Source organism: Galeopterus variegatus, unplaced genomic scaffold (genome assembly GCF_000696425.1).
Source record: "Galeopterus variegatus unplaced genomic scaffold, G_variegatus-3.0.2 Scaffold3191, whole genome shotgun sequence".
Classification (NCBI taxonomy): Eukaryota; Metazoa; Chordata; class Mammalia; order Dermoptera; family Cynocephalidae; genus Galeopterus; species Galeopterus variegatus.
The window spans coordinates 93,109-115,713 of NW_007729302.1; the positions used below are offsets into that span (position 1 = coordinate 93,109).

The 22,605-nt window shown below is 35.0% G+C and overlaps 1 protein-coding gene across 1 annotated transcript in view; it reads right to left on the reverse strand.

Annotated features, from left to right (window-relative positions):
• Positions 1-6,498: 6,498 nt before the first annotated feature.
• The window catches only part of LOC103600030 (O-acetyl-ADP-ribose deacetylase MACROD2-like), a 69,349-nt gene continuing 53,242 nt past the window's right edge, over positions 6,499-22,605 (reverse strand). Inside the window, exon 3 of the mRNA XM_008584263.1 lies at positions 6,499-7,140. Coding sequence (XP_008582485.1) covers positions 7,073-7,140 — 68 coding nt within the window. The 3' untranslated portion in view covers positions 6,499-7,072. The remainder of the gene's footprint in view (positions 7,141-22,605) is intronic.

The window sequence follows — 22,605 nt, forward strand, 5'->3', positions numbered from 1 at the left end:
ATATGCATAATTTCCTAAAGAGAAGAATATAATACATAGGAAGCTCATCCTGGGTAACATTTAAAGAAATTTAAGTTCAAAAAGTACTTTATTAGGAAGATGTTTAAAATATCAAGCCATTTTATTCATAGCAAATGAGACCAGGTATTCCAATGTACTAATGTGGTCATGAAAAGAGAAATTTAGAAGTCTGGCAGAAGATGATGACTGAGCTGCTTTGGCACCTTCACTGGAGGCACTGCCTCTCAATCCCCTCTTACTAGAGGCAGCTCTGGACTTTCCTGACATGTTGCCTTGTTCACCTGTAAGGTTAACAGCTGTTCTGCCCGTTCCATACCAGGCAGACAAACTGCACAGCAGAAATCTGTAAATAGAGCCATTACACTGTACATTCATTTGGCATCTCTTTTCCATCTACTTAGGAACTTCCCAATGAGGCTGTCCTTGTGAGATACAGAACATGGCCAAATTACAATCATTATAGCCAGAGAAGTGAGATAAAGGTGCCAAATGGTTTTGGGGAGTGACTGAAAGTTGCTGCGTGTCTTCATGTTAATTTATCATACCCTTGTATGCTATGTGGCAGTTATGGAAAAATTACATATACAGGCAAGGGCAGGATAAAATATGAAGGAATCAAAACAGTGATGAGATAGTTAATGATTTTTTTCTATTTGGCACCATTGTATTTCATTTCAATAAAAATTAGCCAAAGATATTTTTATTGATTGATCAAATAAATAATTTCTAAAACCAGAGCCAAATTGGTTCTGTCAAGTCCCCAATGCTGAATGTGCTATGGGTAAGAGATGCTACAAATTCAACTACATACAATTAATAAATATACAGTATGTAATATTTTTTAAGAACATAAGGACAAGAAAACATTGCTTTGGCAGGTGACACAAAAAGTAAAAAAGACATTAGTCTGTGGCTTCAAGGGAGAGACAGACAAGTGTACAGTTAACAAAGACCAAGAAAGACCATTATTACTGCTATTAAGTGTGCTAATGTACAAAATTCAATGTTATGTTAGTAACAAAGAGAAAACTGGTGAGAGCAGTCTTCAAGTATTTAAAAAGAAAGTAGATGTCATCAATTGTACTCCACAGGACAGAACTAGGATCAATTACAAGAACATTCAGGCTGTTCAGGTGTTATATACTCGTGTGTAAGACCTTTTAATTTTTAAAAATTAGAGCTCACATGTTGATAGAATCTATGGCATAATAAATCACTGATAACTTACTAACTACAGTCATATCTGATTAAAACTCTGTACTGGAGAGGAGTTCACGAGACCCTTTCTAAGGGCCTGTCTTCCCCAGATGCCGCACAAGTCAGAGGAAAGCGTCTTGATACCCAGGGCCACAAATGAACATTCCATAGAGAGTAGATATAAGGGAGACCTGCAGTCTATCAGGAGACCTGAGGATGAAATTCTGTCCCAAAAAAGTGAGTCAGATTAAGTGGAGATTAAATAATCCAGGCTCCTTTCTCAAGAAGAATTTTACATTTTAGAGACAGCAGAAGCAGCAGTGGAGAAAAGAAGTACAGAGTCATCAGAAGAGAAAGAGAAAACCTGAGCCCTGATTATGGCAAAAAAGCCATACTACCAAGCAAATTATACCCAATTCTGAAGGAGAACAAGCTGACTAGTCTTCCAGACCTCCTGCTAGGTTGCCGGAACTGTGCTATATCCTGAACAATGTTACAGGTCTCCATGAGACCCTTCTTTTAACCTACCAAGGCATTTTCCTGCTATTTTGTGTGAATTTACTCATCACCAGAGGAAACCTTGAAACAATGTTGAACTTCACTTGAATCCTGTGCTCCTGGAAAACAGCCACAGTCAAGAAATTACCCCCATGTTTTTGTGTTCCAGGAAATGGCTTACTGCAAAGAACCACTCTTCCCCATATGACTTAGATAAATCTCAAGGATGACCCTTTGGTAACCTATGATAAGGTCAGAACAAACCCTCCAAATTCCTATTCTTTGTCTTATACATGATTAGCTGTTACCATTCTTGTTGGTCAATGTCCATGAACTGAACTTGATCAAACTTTAATCAGGCTTCCGTCCTTCCTCCAAACCCCTGAACTTTGGCCCACCTTGAGCAATGGAAGATAAACTACCCCTTCTTAGTAGCCCCTCTCAGTAATCAACTGACATGAAGGAAAAACATTCATTCATCAACTGTCTAATCACACCACCCCTTCAGTCCACTCTCCCACACCAACTTCTTTCTTGCCTTGTTTATTCCTCCCTACAAAAGAAAAGCCCTATTCTGCTTGACCTTTGACATACTTATGGTCAAAGCATCTCCCTCCTGCATGGTCAAAACGGTTTTCCCTACTGCAATATTCTCCCTCCCCCTATTGCGATCATCCTCCTCCCCTTATTGTAATAGCCTTTCTGGATAAAGCCTCTCCTTACCTAAGTCCAGCCCTCATTATGACTATTGCTTTTATTTGACATTTTCAACCTGCAGAGAGCGTACCTTTACAAAACACAAATTAGAACCATTAAATATCCTCTTATTGACAGTTATTTTTACAGAATCACAACTACTATGTCTTTCTTGATATATACCTACATAATAAAATATATAGGACACACACATCACCATAAATAATAGTTGTTATATTTTTCCCAATGTTTAAATAGGAAATTAATTAGAAAATTATATATGCCTGTTAAAATGAAGCATGTTATAACAAAAATAAAAACCTGAACCCAAACAACTGAGGTTTTAAAATCACAGAAATAATTTCTTTATATTTTACTTTTATCTGGTATAGTTCATATTAAAAAGAAGAAAAAGTCTTGATGAATTTGTGTTTATGTTGGCCAATTATTAATGGAAGCATGAAACTAACAATAATATAGCTGTTAAAATTCCTTCTGAAGAATTTCCCTCCACGATCTGTCATTTCTCCAGTGTTCCAGGACCCTAGTCACAACTTAGCACCTTTCACTCTGAAAGTGCTATAGATAGCACATTAATTGCAGCACATACATAAAATAAATTCTAAGTGTCTTTAATCCAGAAAGGAAGTACATAAGACATTTCTATACCAGGAAGGACTTTTTTCCCTAAAATACTTACATTCCTACTTATGAAAAAATATTTTAAAAGACTACTCATATAACAAAGATATAACAGAAAAATCAACTACTCACCTGCATTAACTATAGCATCTACTTCTAGCAATGTGATGTCGCCTCTATAGAGAGAAACTTTTTCACTCAAACTTTTCTTCACCTGTGATATTTCCTGAGTATTTTCTTCTGTAACAAAAAAGGGATATACATTAATAGTAATATTCTTAAGTAGTTTAATCATGACAACTTTTTAATCAAGACAATATGGTAACTACTCTGTTAAAAAAGACAAGTGGAAATAACTGTGTAGGTACCAGGGCTTTGGTTTATTCTTTATTTATTTTGTATTCCTCAATACAATTGCATTCTCCTGTATATAATGGGCATTCAATAAATTTGGGCATGTTATATAGGTTAGCAGAAAATTCAACATTTATTAGTAATCTTATTATGAAAATATCCATTTTAAAATAAAATACATACCACTACATTCAAAAGGAGATTTTTTTTTAATGTGCAGCTACCAAGACAATAAATTTTCATGGTGAAGGAGGTTATTTCTATTTTGTTTCAGTTATCTAAAAGTCATCTTTGAAAAGAATATTTACTTGAGCACAAAAACATTTAGGTTCCACTCTTTGCTACTTCTAATTAACAAGCTGTCCCTCAGGATGGGACATTTCAAGGAGAATATTTGAATTTGAGAAACTGCTCCTTTCTTATCGAGTTGTATTTAACCTTTCACTCTAGAGGGCGCTGGTACATTTAAAAGAGAAATAGCTTTACTCCACACACAATAGTCAGCAAGCTGGTATATTTAAAACAAGCCAAAAACACTACATTCTAAAACCTGATATATTTTTTAATGTTTTAGAGCAATACTAGAAATTCGAATTTTCATTTATTTTTAACAAACAGTAATGATAAGTTATTAAATCTATTAAGCAAACTATATGAAATCAATGTTTTATAATACATTAAATTGCTATACATAAAAAGCTTTTTAATATACTTCTAGGAAAGCTGATTTATAAACTCAAACTTTTAAAAGTACTTATGATTTATGCTAACCTTTCATAGTAGAAGATAATGCTACTCATTCACTAAGATACTCTCAGATGAGCAAGCAATTTTGAGGTATGTGGGGAATTAGTGGTTATAGATTATAAGTCACCTAAATTGTCTTTGGGCCCCAATAGTCAAACAAAAAATTGGCTAAGACTAATGAAATAACCTGTGGTCATAAAAGTGATCCTTCCTCTCTCTACCTACAAAGCATCCCCTTCTTAGTAACCACTTCTCTCCTAAAAGATTCTAATTAAGATACTCAATGGTGGTAGTAATAATAAGGAAGAGGCAAATAATGTTAGAAAATTATATGTTAAAGGAGTACAGAAAGGCTTTGGGATACCTCAAAAAATAAGACACTTACAGTTGCGGTGACCACCTCAGAGACTCCTAGAATACTATTTTCCCCTGTCAGGTAGTGGTTAGGAGAAGACATTACAACAGAACTGACTCTTCAAATTCTAGTTCTGACAATTAACAGCCGGGTGAGCCTGATAAGTTATTTGTTCTCTCCACACCAGTCTGTAAATTAACACGAGCTCACTTCACTTCAAATAATGTTTGCCCCATAACAAGTCATCAACAAACACTACTTTTTTTTTTTTAACAAAGGTGACAAATATTATTTCTGCGTTCATATTCGGCATCCATTACCAGAACGGTTAAGATATTTTTTCAAAATATATTATTACCATTATTCACTATCAGTGCAAGATATCATATATTTGTGTTCTTTTCCAATTGTTAATGCCTGGCCCATAGACAAAGACTTTGAGCTACAAGACCCTGAGTTCCACATCCAGTCAGTTTCTGTTCTTACTACTTTAACCAAATGAGAAAGTCCTGGGGCCGGCCTGTGGCTCACTCGGGAGAGTGTGGTGCTGACAACACCAAGTCAAGGGTTAAGGTCCCCTTACCGGTCATCTTTTAAAAAAAAAAGAGAGAGAAAGTCCTGATACCCAGTCAAAGACGGCTGAATGATGATAAATATTTGGTGGCTTTGTCAGATAATCTTGAATATTTAGACTATTGTGAACCCAGAAATTATAAAAGATTCCTCACTGAAAATGAGTGTCAGAACTCCATCAGGCATTAAATTGACAAGCACATCACAAATGAAAGCAGAAAGACTGTTTCAACTTGAGAGACAGAGTAAATAGATTTCTAATTCATTCTCTAACTACTTTTAGCTCTAAAAAGTATTTCCTCATTTTATATTATATATGTAGTATATATGAAGTATTATATATGTAGTACCACATCGGTAGTGATGATTTTTAAACACGTGACAATAAATCATGTGTTTCTCATTCCAAAAGTAAAAAAAAAAAGAAAAAAGAAAAGAAATTGTTAAAAGAAGGCATTGGAATGCATCAAAGTTTAAACCATTTATACCACAGTTCAGTTTTTTTAATAAAGAAGTCCTTATCTTCTATCTGAAAATTTTTAAAAATGGTATATTTTAAGCCTAAAGTGAAGAAAAAAGAAAAGAAATTGTTAAAAGAAGGCATTGGAATGCATCAAAGTTTAAACCATTTATACCACAGTTCAGTTTTTTTAAAAAAGAAGTCCTTATCTTCTATCTGAAAATTTTTAAAAATGGTATATTTTAAGCCTAAAGTGAAGTTTTAAGCAATTCAACATACTGATTAAATATACGTCTGTGACGTGTCATTCAAGTAAGTTACTCAAAATGATCTTTATTAGAATTATCAGCAACATAAAGACATATTTTCATCTCTTCTTTTATTTTTAAAGACTCACACAAACATCTTTTTTCCTCAACGACCAGACATATACTTACAGCCCAATTCCTCACATAGTATGCCAAAAAGGCATATACATACTTACAGGCAACAATTTGATAGTATTAATAATTATAAGTATTTATTCAACAACAAATCAAAACTAAATGGCATATGAAAATTAAGGCAATAAATCAAAACTAAATGGCATCATATTTTTGACCACCAACTGTTCTCTGTGAATACAACATAAATTACCACTTAGAAGCCACCTCTTTCATTTGCATAACAATGCACTGCCTTCATTTTCATACAACTGTGGTCCATCAGGATTGATCCCAATGTATCTCTTCCATATCATGTGTTTTCAGTAATGAACAGGACAAAAAGTTGCCAAGTATTTCTCCTTCATGGACATTCTATACAAAGCACCAGTTCAAATTTTATACATCACAGGCTTTATCGAATTGCAAGGTGAAATATCTGTCTGTGTAAACACATGACAGTAATTACTCTTCCAGACTGTATATTGTCAAAGAGACTGGTATTGCCAAAGAAAACAAGAACTGGACAGTAATTAAAGCAGTAAAAATGGATTTTATTCAGAAACTACTACAATAGGAGAAAAGAGCCCTCAGTATAAGACCGGGTTCAATTCTGAATGCAACAAGGCGAAGAGCACCCAAAAGCAGGAGGGGGTCAGTGGATGGAAAATTACCAAGTGGAAACATCAGGGATAGAGGGGATTCTGGTAAAACAGACCTAATAGAATTCTTGTTGATAGCAGGCCAGGGTGATCATGTATTGCCTAGAGGATGGTAGGGGCTGAGGAATTTGATCAAATATCAAGGGTGATCAGATATTAAGGGTGATCAGATATTAAGGGTGATCAGATATTGAGGATGGGGGATTCTCTCTAAACTAACTTAGCAAGATTCTTGCTAAAACAGGGTGATGCAGGTCCAGTAAAAACAAGGCCTAGTCAAGAAAGGGCCTTAGAGGGAGCTGACTAAAGTTTGGTTAAGGAGACAGTCTTTGTCAGTTCCTCTTCTTATTCAAGGAAAGAAGAGATAGATATTCTTATTCCTTTGAACAATCTACGTCCATTTTTGTTCTGTCTCATTTTGTTCATTAAGTACCAGCTGAATCATCTATTTAGACTTGGTAGAGAGTATTTGCTGGATGGTGCAAGCAGTCAGGCATTTGATGAGAAGAATTTCTATGAAAGTAAAAGGAAAAACAAAGATTACTGGTTGGAGCAAACTATTAACCCAGTTTCTCAGTTCAGTAGACAGCCAGTTGAGATTTCTAGATATTGAGCTCAAAACACCTTTTGCAGTTTGAATGCCTTTAGTGATGGCATCAGGTATTCCAGTGAACTTTCTAAGTGTCTCACACAGCAGCAGGCACAAAAATTGCCCATACATGATTGGTTATGGTGATTCTTTAAAGTTTATACCAGCTTCAGGTTCCAGGACTTTGGCGAAAGGATAGTTTTAGTTTTCAGTGATGCTAAGTCAAGAAGTTGAGAAAAAACTGGAAACATTGGTTTGGAGAATTGCAGCCAGCTACTGGAGAAAACTAGAAGAACTGACAAAATGTGTAAGTTGGCAGGACCTAGTCCAGTTTACAGGTAGATAACAAAAACCTCAAAGAAAATGAACAGGACTAAAATTTAATAACCCACAGGGTGTGCTATGGTTTCCCATTGAAACATAAAATTTCTTTCTATAATCACCTCCCTTTTTGATTCTTGTTTAAAAATAAGTCTGGTCTCATTAGATTTGGCCTGATTATTTACATAATTGCAGCAAGAATGGTAATTGACCACTTAGGCCTGTTTGAGTTTGCTTTGATGGAATTTTTCATAAAGAATCTCAGATTAGACTTTTAAAAGTCTCTGGAGGCTTGGAAACCAAGCCCAGAATTCACCACCAGATTGTAATAACTGTAGATTTGGGCGAATTCCTCTTTTTCTGAGGTTCCCAAAATGTCCTAAGGTAGGAACCCGCCAAAAAGTGACCTTCCTTACTCACCTGTAAAGTGGGGAACCCTATAAGCCAGGTACCAAGCCAGTTTTTCCAAGAGGGCTTTATAAGCACTGGCTCCATAAAGTTAACCTTAGTTCCTTAAAAATGTCTGGACATATCTGATTTGATGCATCATTCTCGAATACGACATTTGGTCAAAGCCTTGGTTTTACACCAATTTTTCCAATTATGTCCTATTACAAGGAAGATGGATTTTTATTGAACTTATGCAAATAAGTGTACTTCCATGAAAATAAGAATATTTAGTAAGGGTTTCTGAATTTTGGAGGAATCAGGTAGGAAGAAAACTTTTTCATTTCTTTTTACAAAAGTACAATCTAATAAATAGTCATGAGTTATAGGTAACTTGAGAAGAGAGAAAAGGGGTTCCTTAAATAAAACATTAAAGAACCAGCAATGTCCCATACAATAACCATAAAAATAATTATCATTTTTTATTAGTTCATTTAGTCCCATGTAATTGATGATTCTTCTGCTTTATCTTGGGTTAGCAGTTTCATAAGCCCATCAGCTTTTTTACTAGTTCTGGAATCCATATTCATTTCAGTGGTATAATCTGAAAGTCATCTAAGCAATCCCATCAGAAGCCTGTATCCAAGAATGCCTGGCACAGTCTTTTCCATGGGTCTCTGGGATAATCACTTTTTGTTGAAGATGAAGCACTCTGGCTGTAACTGGTGGCAGGAACTTTCAGTAAGAATCAAAGTAAAAGAAAAACTATCTGTGGAGGACAAAAGACTTAAAATGTCTGTGGTTAAAGATCTGATGAGAGTTCATTATAAAAATGATTCAATTGACAAGGGAATTTGGTTACTTCTGTGGCACACATTTATTAAATAATAACTGTGATTATGACTGATAACATTATACCAGGATATATCACGGACAATAAGGGGATTGGCAAATTTCTATGAAATTCATAAAATTTCTGAATATTTATATTAAAAATATTTACCTATACAAATATAATCTAGGAAAACTTAAACATCACCTCTTATTTAACAATACTTCCCATGCAATTTAATACACTAAATAAATTGAATATTTTTCCAAGCAGAAAGTACAAATCCACTTCCAGGTGCCCTTTGGAAAATCTCAAGGTTAGCTCTAGACCAAAATTTTATTTAAAATTTGATTTTAGGAAGCTGTCAAAAATGTCAAAAGGTTTAAACATTTTGTTTCCAATGCAGATGACTTAAAAAGTAAAGGAAAACATTTTACAATCTCTTATTAAGCGCAGACCAATAATCCAAGAAAGCTTTATTGTTTTAACAAAGGGAAAACCAAACTAGTTTTTCGCCAATACACTATTGGCTCATTTTTTAAAAAACTTTATAAATAAATCTATTCAATCTTATCCAGCTTGGCCTTACATACGCATTCCTTTCCTAAAATCCTTCTATAATTTTCTATATCCAGGTTTGTCCTATATTTTTCCTCTTTCTCATTGTGGAATAACCAGTCATCTCACTTTAAGACAAAATTACTCTCTTTTCCCCTTCACAGCAACAACAAAATCCTTCATTCCTCACATACTTTGCATACAGAGTTGTATCTCTTCATCCTTATTATTTTTGATAGTTTCATTTACATATATTAATTAAAATTTTTAACCATCGGTACCCTATATTTCACAGAGAAAACTAAGAAGTAGACAATTGTGAATTGTCTGTCACATACCGGCACTCTGTAGCAGAGTAGCAAATTTTATGAATATACCATCTCAGAATTTCTAGAAACATGCTTCTTTATAGTATAATTTTTCAACGTGGCAAAAGAACATTTTATTAACAGATCCAAATATATTTAGCTTCTTTATATTATATAAAAATAAGAAGCCTAAGTATATAAACTTGAGCTTATATTCAGTAATTAGTGTTTCAGTAGTTTATATCACTTAGAAATGATCTAGATTTTTAATGAATATCTATTACGTAATTTAGCATAGGTGTAAGGTTGCAAGTTACTAAAAAAATTTGGAAACTATCTCTAGGAAGATATATTATAACACTAAGCAAAGCTAGTCATCAACTTAAGTTATGTCCCTGTTAACTATTTTTGCAATACATGCATATTAGTCAAGTATCATAAAAGCAAAAACCTAAAAAAGTTACATACATGGATTTTTGTTTTATTTCTGTGCTTGACATACAAGAAGTAATGGCTATCAAGCAATTCATTTTTATGACATCTTTAATAGCACATTTATTTTTAGTTGAATTTTAAATTTTTATAATCTTAAAGATTTAGCAGATATGAGTTTATTTGACTAGCAAACCCAAGTAGAATAAAAACATATGCCCATTTTATACTTAATGCATTTTATACTTAATGCTCAGAAGACATACCCATTTTTATTACACCAACAATATTACCAAAGATTTACCAAAGTCACATGAACTTCTAAAAGCATTTGGGTTAGTTACTATATTTCTGGGAGTTTTAGAAATATTTAATTTATATGAGTGCTCATTTACATCTAAGCCAATTTAACTAGAGCTCCTTTATGAGATTTTATAAATTAACTTGGTAATAACATCCAGAGGCAGAGAAATATCACATACACATATCATACATATGAAGGTAGGTCAAAAAGTTCATGGAAAAATAGAATTAAAAGATAACACAAAATTTTTCCATGAACTTTTTTAAGTACCCTGTACATACATAAAGATACATAAACATTCAGACACTCAGTTGCAAACAGAGATTTTTACAGCTTCGATTATAAAATTTTATCCATGAGTCAGGTAAACACAGTAATACATTCTTGTTTTTGGTCCATTTTATATTTATCAGAATTGTGCTTCTGGCAGATAGAACAAGCTGGGTTACATGTTCAATATGAGAGCTAATACTTATTAACAATATTTGTACAGAAGACTTTTAAGATTTTTCCACTTGCCCTGACACGTAATATTATGAAGACTGTGGACTAAATTTTTGGCAAGAGACTGAAATGTCATCAAACAGCAGTCTGGATGTCTCCAAAGCTTAACTGAGTAGATAAAATATCCAGTCTGTTTCCAATTAGCCTTTTTTTTCTTTTCAGCCTCACGTAGTTGCTTTTGGGGGTCCATGAGCCCCTTGGGAGCCCCAATGGGGGATGGGGACTTAAAGTTCAAGTGGATGTAGAGAGTGGAGGGGCTGAAGTAGGAAAAGTACAGCAGATGTGAACAGACAATGAAGGACGTAAATGTTTGAAGAGGGACATATTAAAGGATTGAAGGGAATTGAAGGGAAGATCGAAGGTGGCAAGAACAGGAAGGAAGCAGAAGCAATGAGAAGGGAGAGGTCTTAGTGGAGCCAGAGCCAATTTGGGAAGTTTTCCAAAGAAACCAATGAAGTTCCAAGTTATTCTTAGTAAAGTCATGCCAACAAGAAATAAGGTGGACAGAATTATTGGAACATATAGTCAGCAGAGGTTTGAGAATAGGGTTTCAGTGGACTGAGAACTTCCCATGGAAGAAGCAAGTTCAAGAGAACAGAGAAGCTTCACAAAGAGCCACAAAAACCTTTCCATCTCAGGAGTCAGGGAGTGAATCCCCACTTGAAATAAAGAGCCAGGAATAAAGACTTCCTGCCCGGTAGGTACCTTTCAAACAAAGAAGCCTGGGCCTCTAACCCAGTTTCAACAAGTATACTCAGAATTTTAAGAACCAAAATCTGTCCCAGCCATGCTTCTATGGACTGTTATCTGGGGCACTGGCTCAGGAGTCGAACTCACCAATGGATTCCTGATCATTCAAGGGGTTGCTGAAGGCAAGCCAGGGTGATCATTTTGCCTGGAGGATGGTGGAGGATGAGGAATTTCATCAGATATTAAGGGTGATGTAGGACGGGAGATTCTATACTGACTTAGCAAGATTCTTGCTGAAACTCAGCACTGCATCTGGCAAAAACAGGGACTAGTCAAGAAAAGGGCTTAGAGGGAGCTGACTAAAGTTTGGTCTTTGTCAATATCCTGTGACATTTAAAACATGAAGTTTGAAAAAAAATTGTTCCTTCTACTTCCTACTCTGAGGATAATATATATTATTAACTTTGCACTGTGCTTTTATAATTGTTTACAATAGTTGGACATGTAAGAAAAAATTGTGAAAAATTTTTGAAATGGGGGAAAAAAATTAGTACATGTCCTGGTTAGCTTACCCATCAAGGTGATCTCTACCTTTCATTGTCTTTGAGCTATTTTACAATTCTATAAATTGTAGGAAATGGGTAACAATGCAAAAATAATTGTCCATAGAAATGCAAATAAATTACATTCCCTGGGATTCAACTGGATATTATCCTGTGGACAATTTACATTCATTTGTAAATTCATTTCAGCATTCTTTACTGCCTATATAAATATGTGGTTCTTTAAGTTCTCTTTTCAATTGTAGTTAAATAAAATTGTGGATAAGTGTTCATTTTATATTTGTATGAATCATAATCTCACCTTTATCAGCACTGCACTCTCCCGAGTGAGCCACGGGCCGGCCCCATAATCTCACCTTTATAAAAACGTTTCCCTCTCATAGATGTCTTTATTTAGTTCTAGTTTATTTAACTAATACTTGTATAGCATTTACTATGTTCTATGTGCTGTCTTAATGCTTACAAATATTAACTCCTACAATACTTGTAACAAATATATGTAATACATACTACTACTATTTCCTCTATATTATAAGAAACCTGAGGCATACAGAAATGAGGTGGTTTGACCAAATACACACAGCTGGCAAGTACAAAGCTGGGATTTGAAACCAGGCAGCCCATGTTCTTAACCAACGTGCCATGCAGGCTGTCATGTACCTATTTTTATTTCAAAAAGTCCAACTCTGAATGAAGTGTCTGCTGTTTAGGTCCTATTCTGCCTTTAACTGCAAAATGCAGCTACTCCATCTCCCCCCCCCACCCCTGCCAAGCATTATTTACTTTGTCCTAGAAAAAAATAATAACTGGCTTTCCATTGTAGTTAACATACTTTGAAAATAATACAAAGGTCTCCATAGCTTCCACTATGATTTGTAAAAGTTCCATAAGACAGAACACACCACGGACTAGAGGACTAGACGGTAAAATCAAATTTGCAGATACCAATCAAGCATCTTCTGTTTGTGTTTTCTCTGTTTTGTTTGCTTGTTTAAGCAAAATCACCAAACTTGCAGATTCATTTGTCCCAATACGTACCCCACTTGCATTGAAACTGTTTACTATTTACATTTACTGCCTTATTTTAAGTTCTAGCATTTACGTTACTATTTCACCTCTATTTTAGGCATCCATAAACCACTCTAGAGATGAACTGATTCATTTTATGAGGTAGGGAGATAATGCAATTCTATTGTAACAACAACAACAAAAGCAAATTTAATAAAATATATAATAATTCACTAGTGACGTTAAGATAGGAGAAACAAACTGTCAACTGAATCTTAATTAAGATGAACTGACCAATACTGTCCTTGTTTCAAAAGCATAATTTTTACGACAATATAAAATATATAATAATTCACTAGTGACGTTAAGATAGGAGAAACAAACTGTCAACTGAATGTTAATTAAGATGAACTGACCAATACTGTCCTTGTTTCAAAAGCATAATTTTTACGACAATATGATCATTGAGAATATGACCAGATTTGTATAAAAAAACTTGTATTTTCTATTTCAAATTCTTTTTATTAAAACGTAATAGATCGTACACATCTGGAGGGTACAGCATTGAATACCAATACTTGTGTGCAATATTTGATGCTCAGATCAGGATAATTAGTATATTCAACCCTACACATTGTAATCACTTTTTATGTCCCTGTACCAGTTTCTCACTAACTCCCCCTCCCACTCCTCCTTTCCCACTTCCGTTGACCTCAGTTCTGTGCTCTTCTTTTCAAAGTTCAACAAATTATTGTGATTGCTGTATATTTTTCTTTTTTTATTTGTTTATTTTTTCAGCTCCCACTTATGAGTGAGGACATCCAGTATTTCTCTTTCTGTGCCTGGCTATTTCACTTAACATAATTTTCTCTAAGTTCATCCATGGTGCTGCAAATGGCAGCATTTAGTCCTCTTTTTATGACTGAGTAGTATTCCACTATGTATATATACCACATTTTCCTTATTTTTAAAATATATTTGTTAAAAGATTCATTATTTCCTAACAGAACTGCCAAACTACCTGAAGACCACCTGATAAACAGCTAAGGGACCCTCACTAGGTCCTCAGACCACACTTGAAAGACTAAGATATGGGGGACATTTGCATGAAGTGCCTAGGAATACTCCAAATTATTTTCCCCCATACTGACCTCCCTATATTTTAGTGTCCATAGGTACGATACAGAAACGCCACCAAGGGTACCAGTGAGTTGTCTGGTGGTACCACAACAAGGGGTCTGATGCCAGTGAAGCACTTCCATTCTGAGATTATTTCTTGAAAGCAGCCCGCCTGTTGATCTGTGTACCTCCATCTGCTATGTGATCACGCCTGGCTAATGATCATAACATCATTGTTCCATATTATACCCCCACACACCCCTCCATACTCCAGCATATCCATTCGTTCTCAAACCTGTAGTTCTTTTAGGTATTACTGATGTTAGACCCTCCCTCTTTTCTAAACCAACTCATAGTGGCTGTTATGCTGTAGGTTTTCAACTTCATTTCTGTGCTGTCTTCAAAGCTTCTGCCTCCTCTTCCTCCTCCTCCCCCTGCCCCTCCTCCTCCTCCCTACACCAGTTAGCTTTTGCTGTGTAACAAATCCTTCCAAAACTTAGTGACTGAAAACAACACCCTTTTTATTAATGCTCATTAGTCTGTGGTCAACTAGGCAGTCCTACAGTCAGCTAGCGGGGTGGCTGAGGCTAAAGGGCTCTGGCTGGTCTCACATCTGGCTGGCAGTTGTCTAGGGAGCTGATTTGTCTACAGAATTCAGCTGGGATGGCTTGTCTCTGCTCCATGTAACCTCTCATTCTCTAATATGCCAGCCTGGACTCTGCATGGCAAGAAAGCACAACACCAATATGCAAGCTCTCTTTAAGCTTCTGCTTGGGTCATGTTTGTCGCATCCTATTAGCCAAAGCAAATCACATGGAAAAGCCCAAAGCCATTATGGAAGAGAACTAAATAATAGAACAGGGAAGTGTGATTTGGGGGGTTCTTCTAGGCCCAATTTACTATACATATTCTGAGTTACTGAATTTTCAAAATACTAGATCCCAATATTAATTTTGATCACAGTTTTGTCTGACATGCAAATATTTATTTGGGACATATTTTGATTTGATGGAAACTTGGTTCATATTGGGGTTTTTTCCTAATGCCACTTCAGCTACTATTTTCTATTTCTACTAGATTTCTAATAGATAACTAGGGTTTATATCCATTAATCTCTTAAAGTTCTACTGCAGAAATCTAACACCCAAATGCCTGTGTTACCAGATATGTAACACAACTGAGTGAGGCCAGGCTGGTGTAAGTATAAACCAATATACTACTGATTATATAAACTGGAAAGCACAGGATGCCCTTTCCAAAGCGTGTAGCCTCTACCCACGTGTCATATGAGGATGTGGCCCAGTATTTCCACGTCTCCTAATTTTTCAAGAGAAGTAGGAAATCTAGGTTTTAATATGAAATCTCCTCATTTTAAACACTAAAATTTAAATTAAAATGTAAAATGTAATTTTAAAAGAAACAACAGTAATGATACTGTTCAAGCTGAAGAAAATCTATGTTTGGTCTGAATTCAAGAAAAAGCTATTAATTTATATTAACTAATGACTTCCTATTTATGGATCCCAAACAGCCCACCTTCTAAGGCTTTCTTCCATTTGGTTAAACCCTGGAGAGTTCCTGTCTTATCTGCGATGAGTTCCCAATTCGTGGCATTCCCCATATTCTCATCACAGGGTAATCCTTAACTTTTCCTGAACATACACTCTATTTCCTGCCCCTAGGACTTTGAAATGCCCTTTGCCTTGTCACTCTCACCTTATCCTAGAGCCCTCTGGTACTCTTACTGAACCTTTAAATCTCAACTTGGATAGCTCTACTTTCATCAGACTTCATATAAATGTTACTTCTCCTTTGAACCCCAAAGCACTGAGACTTTCTCATGGCATTAATCATATCACTCCTGGTATTAAAGTTATTTGTGCATTCTGTATTACCATTCTGCTAGAATGTGGAGTTCATATCTTCGCTGAACTTTGTGTTTCCTGCATTACATAGCAAGGCTGTCATGTCAGGAATATCTCCCTGCTCAGGTGAGCTTACATTCAGATATGAGGTCTTTATCTGAAGGTTTCCTTGACTTCCCCTGCCAGGGTTAGTTTGGAGTTCAGAGATGAAAAGAAACTGGGATCTGTTGCTGAGATTTTCATCCAAGGAAGCTCTGTAAAATTTGGAGCTAGGAAGAAACACAGGGGGATTGAGTCTTAGGCCAATTAAATAAGTGAGCTGTTAAATTGGAAGGGTACGCACATGAGAGAGGGAGAGAGAGAATATGAATGAGAGAGCTCAGCATTACATCTTTAAACAAAAACAATGGAGCCATCCTTATACATCCTAATTCTACCCTCTTTCCTAAAATATGGTCAAATTTTTACCCATCTATTTTACATGTTGTTTCTCCATATCAATACTTTGAATTGTTATAACCACCATACTGAGGTAACTTAAGGAGACTGAAGCACAGGGAGATTAAGCAATTAATTTGCCCAAGGTCTTACAACTAATAGAGCTGAGATTTGAACACTGGAAGTCTGTTTCTAGAACCCATGTGCTTAATCACTGTGCAATATTGCCTCATAATTAGGATTAGTCTCATAAGGTTAAAAAAATTAAATCTACATGTTCTTTAACAACACACTTCATTATTACAGGATTTTTTTTTTTTAAGTTTAACATGAAGTGAAGTTATCTATCTATGGAGATGTTTGGGGTGGGAGCTTAGGCATTAAAAATGTATATCTTACTGTTACAGTATGCTAAAAATCAATTTAGTTAAAAAATTGTGATATGACTACACAGCATGGCTCTTAGTCTAAAGCTTATATATAAGTAATGCAACCTAATACTTCAAGTAGTCTTGTATAAAAATCAATTAACTTCATAAGGTTATAGTCCAAAGAAAAGGAAAATCAACTTTCTGCACTTTTAATAAAATGTATAAAATCCTAACTTATAACAACAGAGAAAAGCTGGTTCAAATAAAGAAATAATATAAAAGAACTAGAGAATCAGAAAAATAACAGTATTCATCAATTTTGCCCTCTTTATCATTATTTAAGAGAATTCTTCAGCCTCTAGGTTAAGACCCTTTAGTGGGTTGTGAAGTCAATCTGATAGATTGCAATCAACATTTTCACAAAATAATATAGAATTAAAATATTACAGCACATCCAATTTAAAAAAAGGAATTCCACAGAACTTTTGAAAGAGATCTTGGAATACTATAGATGAAGAAACCAAAATCCTGAGAGGTTATGTTACTTGCCCAAGGTCACAGTCCAGTATTCCTTTCCCTCCATTATGATAACTCACTTACTTTGCATGTTATCTTGTAGTTTAATGTTATCTAAAAGAATATCTTGTTCTATTTGTATTACAGCTATATACTTACCTGTATTATCCCCTCTTCTAAGTGTCAGTAAAGGATGATAGCAACAAACACAGATTCTGGAAGCATTATGCCTACATTTGAATCGCAGCTCTGTTACTTACTAGCTGTGTGGTACTGGTCAAATTGAACCTTCCTAGGGCTGATTCTCACCTCTGAAATGGGAATAGTGCCTATCTCATAGGGTTGTTGTAAGAATTTGCTTGCAGGAGAATTATTACTAATCTCAAAGTTCGAGCAGAATTGCTTCTTTGTGCCATATATGAGGTTACTTACAAACAGTTCATGGAAGAATAGAATTAAAAGATGGTACAAATCTTTTCATGAAAAGATGAAGTACCTTTTGAAGTACCCTCATATACCATCCAGCACAATACTCTACACATATTTTAGTCTGCAAAAAATACTGACTATGCTCAAATACCCCTCTCCTGCCAGGTTACTCAGAGACGACTCAACCAGTGAGCAGAAAAAAGAGAAAAAAGTTTCTAGCCTGAAGCTCAGAAGACACGAAAAAATTAGGTGAACAAATATAGTTAAGGGCTCTAGCAGTAAGAAGGAGTTAAGGAAACTGTAAGGGAGAGTGTGAAAGACCACCAGAGATCAGAAGCCAGCAGTCCCAATACCAATAAGAAGAGAACAAAATAGGTGGACCCAGTGTCCACAAGGAATCTAGGTTAACTGACCAGAACAGGGATGGGAGTCTATGGCTTTCTGTTATGTGCAGCCTTGGCAGGGCCCACAGGAACCCAGCCAAATGCAAAGGAGCAGAGGCTGAACTGACATGCCAACTGAGTTCAGGAATTGTTTTATTCTTGTCTTCTCCACATAGTGCAAATACCTGCAACAAATGTCCTGAGTTCTCTGAACTAGACTGTGTGTTAAGTTAAACATTAAAATAGCCAAATCATTTTCTTTAGCTGCAGTATTTTTTTCCTACCTTTGTCAAAGTAGTGTTTAGTTTTCTTCCAGATTTCTTGGAATACTATGGTAATAATTATTTAATTAATATAATTACTAATCTGTATCTTTATTCACAAATGCTCTCCATTTATTATCATTAGTATTAATTTATTAACAGCTGAACTGCACTGTGTCAGATGTTATACAATATAAACATAAAGCCACTGCCCACCAGTAGAAGAATACCACTGACCTATTTAATCAATAAGTAGGATTGGAAGGGAGCCTGAATAGAAACATAGATCCCTGAGGAAGCTCTTAAAATTACCTTGCCATGAACTAAGACTGTGGCAATGGCAACAAGAAAGAAGAAATGACAGCAAAAATACTCGAGACATATTTAACAAAGTGTTAGTCTGACTGGAAGAGGGAGGACAGGAAATTGCTGAGGTTGACTTCCTGGTTTCTGATCTAGGTGGCTATGAAAGGCAACATAGGTGACAGAGCCAGTTTGTGAAGGAAGATAATATTAAGTCAGTTCTGGATATGTTAAATTTGAATTTCCTGCAGAATTACATGTACAGGTCTTGATCCTCAAAAGAAAGGTTTTCAGGCAATACATGCAGATTTGGGAGACCTCATCACATGGTAGTGGCCCTGGTGAGATCATCATGGGTACACATATAAATGAAAATAGACTAAAGACAGAACACTGGAGAACACCCACCTTTCTAGGTAGAGCAAAGAGAAAGAACATAAAAAAGACACAATAAACAAATGCTTAGAGAGACAGGAGAAAAAACAGCAGAAACCCATGGAGGAGAAAAAAAAAAAAAACTGAGAAAATGATCAGCAGCTTCAAATGTCACAGGGAAGTAACAGAAGTACTGAAAATGTCCTGTTGGACATAACAATTATGTCATCACTGGCAACCTTACCAAGAAGAGTTTCAATAAAGCCAGAATATAGATGTGCCTACAACTGAGCTTAGATCATTAATACCCTACGAGATGGTAGAGAAATAAGACAGAAAGAACCTGTGTCCCTGAATGACCACATAGAATGGAACTTCCAGTTGACCTGAAACATTCCCCTGTAAAATAAGAAATAAAGTTCAACTTTGTTTAAACCATAGAATCACTGGTAGTTCTCTTTGTTAACAACAGCGCAGCATTTCCTTTACTTATCCATCCAGCAAATAGATACACCATAATTAATCAATTCCTTTTTGAGAACCATTTAAGTCATTTCTCATTTTTTATCATTAAAAATAACCCTACAATATAAAGACCTTAATTCATAAATCTTTGAATACATCTGACTAATTCTCTGGTTTCAACTCCTAAAGCAGAATTTTTGAGCCACACACAGGCTTGATGCAGACTGCACGATCATACTGCTTTATTTACATAAGGTTGAGGGAAAAAACAAGCAAACATGGAGACCTTGAGAGAAGAGGGAGAGTTCATATGCTAAGATGGCTTCAAAAAGGAAAATGTCTGAGAAGAGGGTATCATATTAGAAGGGCCTTGCATACTCAAACATAATTGAGAATGACAGAAGTCAGATTTCACTAGATTCTGCATCTTCTTTAACTCTTCTAATTAGTCATCCTTGACTCCTCCAATTTTAGTTCAATTTAAACTCTCCTAACTCACATCCAACTAGTTCTAAATCCTATCAATTCTACTCTTAAAATATCTCAAATTCATTCTCTCCTCTTGATTGATGCTCACTGCAACTCCCCTGGTGTATTAAATTAAACATTAAAATAAATCAAAAGTCCCTGGCCCTAACCTATCTAATCAACTTCATTTTCCACAATTTACCCATCACCCTGCTCTCTTATCAAACCAGTTTCTTTAATGCTTCTATGTCTTTGCAAATGTTTTCACTAACTGGAATGCCATTCCCTTTCATCCCTTGACAAACTCCTATTCACCTTTTAGGAGCTAGTACAGATGTTAAAATGTTTTGTGAATTCTCCACTACTCCAGATGACGTTGTCACTCAATATATTACATACTTATCACTTGTTTTAGAAATGACTCACTATCTCTGAGATGAGAACTTATAAGTTAGATCCATATATTTTGCATATTCGAGTCCTTCCAGATTCCTAGCACAATGACTGACACATAGTAAATATTCAATTTGTCACTCAATATATTACATACTTATCACTTGTTTTAGAAATGACTCACTATCTCTGAGATGAGAACTTATAAGTTAGATCCATATCTTTTGCATATTCGAGTCCTTCCAGATTCCTAGCACAATGACTGACACATAGTAAATATTCAAATATTTACTAAATGAAGCAAAGGAAGACTGGAGGGAGGACAGGAAAGGGTGGAACAAACAAACTAATACAAAGGATATTTTCAAAGTCAAGGTTAATCACTTAAAATGTTTTAGTGAACAATAATAGAAAGGCTTATGTCAAACTAATGCAAGTTTCTATGTAGAAATGGTAATGACTTAGACATGATTTTTAATTTCCTGCTTCACAAATCACTAACATTCAAAGCTTCTCTTCTTTATTCTTTAATCTTTAAGGTAGTTTTACCTAACGTGTTCCAGAGAACCAGGCAAAAATCTCTTGGAGCAGGGCCCAAGACATCTGCATTTAGCAAGCTTGAAGATGAAGTTGGAGGACCGCTCCTCTAATTATTACTTTATGTATGAAATCACTCATATAATTTTAAATAATATTAGAAGGCCAGACTTTTGTAAACTATGAGCCATTCACAGAAAGTAAAAGCTGTTAACTTCCTGACTCAAAAGTGTCTTCCTAAGCTTTTCCACATTGTCACATATATGGAAGGATATTTAACTCCTAGCTATGCTTACGATGCTGGAAATGCTAAATTACATAACAACTATACTCATATATCATTATTTTTGAGGTCATAAATCAGCAGAATTTAAGGAAGATGATGAAATCTCCAACTCTAAAATATTAAAGGGAAAGAAACATCTGTCCCACAGTACCTAGGCACTCACCTTCCTGAAAGTCTGGGTCAACACCCTCTCAATCTTCCCCTTCAATGATTTTTACACTATTAACAGCAAACTTTCAGTAGTGATATGTAAAATCAAACACTTGCACAATCACCAAGCTATACTAGAAGTTCTAGTATAAAATATTGTACTAGAAATGTTTTTATATGAGAAAAAAAATTTAACAAAACTCATACTTTTTGAATTTTTTTATTATTTCTTATCTTGACAAAATATTGTACAGATTACTTTTAAACCTTTTCACATATTTACATGCAACCTTAAAAAAGAACTTTAAACAAATTCACTCAACTGAAATAATAACAAATTGAAATGTAGAATTTTTCTGCAGCAAACTTTACATTCAACTTCTTTCAGTGGAATATTCTAAAAGATGTAATCAATAGTGTACCTACATGGAAAAATATCACAAAGTACATTTCAAAGGAAAAATCAGCATACTTAGCAACCTTTTCAGTGTGAGAGTGCATGATGTTCATACTTCTATGACGTACATGCATATATAAATGATAAGGTGAAACAAGCAATATGATAGCTTTAAGGTAACTGATGCATATAAAATATGCAATTTCCTCCTTTTTATTTAGTCAGCATGTAAGGATTACAAATGACGATAATATTTTCATGGTTATATTGGTAAGATACCAGGTATCTACATAAAAACATAAAGCTTGAATACCTAAAAATTTGTCCACCAATTCAAGTACTAAAATCAATGAAACAAGGGCTATTGAATTTTCAGGGACAAAGACTATACCCAGTGAATTCTTTAGCTCGTCAAAACATACAACGTACATGCATATATAAATGATAAGGTGAAACAAGCAATATGATAGCTTTAAGGTAACTGATGCATATAAAATATGCAATTTCCCCCTTTTTATTTAGTCAGCATGTAAGGATTACAAATGACGATAATATTTTCATGGTTATATTGGTAAGATACCAGGTATCTACATAAAAACATAAAGCTTAAATACCTAAAAATTTGTCCACCAATTCAAGTACTAAAATCGATGAAACAAGGGTTATTGAATTTTCAGGGACAAAGACTATACCCAGTGAATTCTTTAGCTCGTCAAAACATACA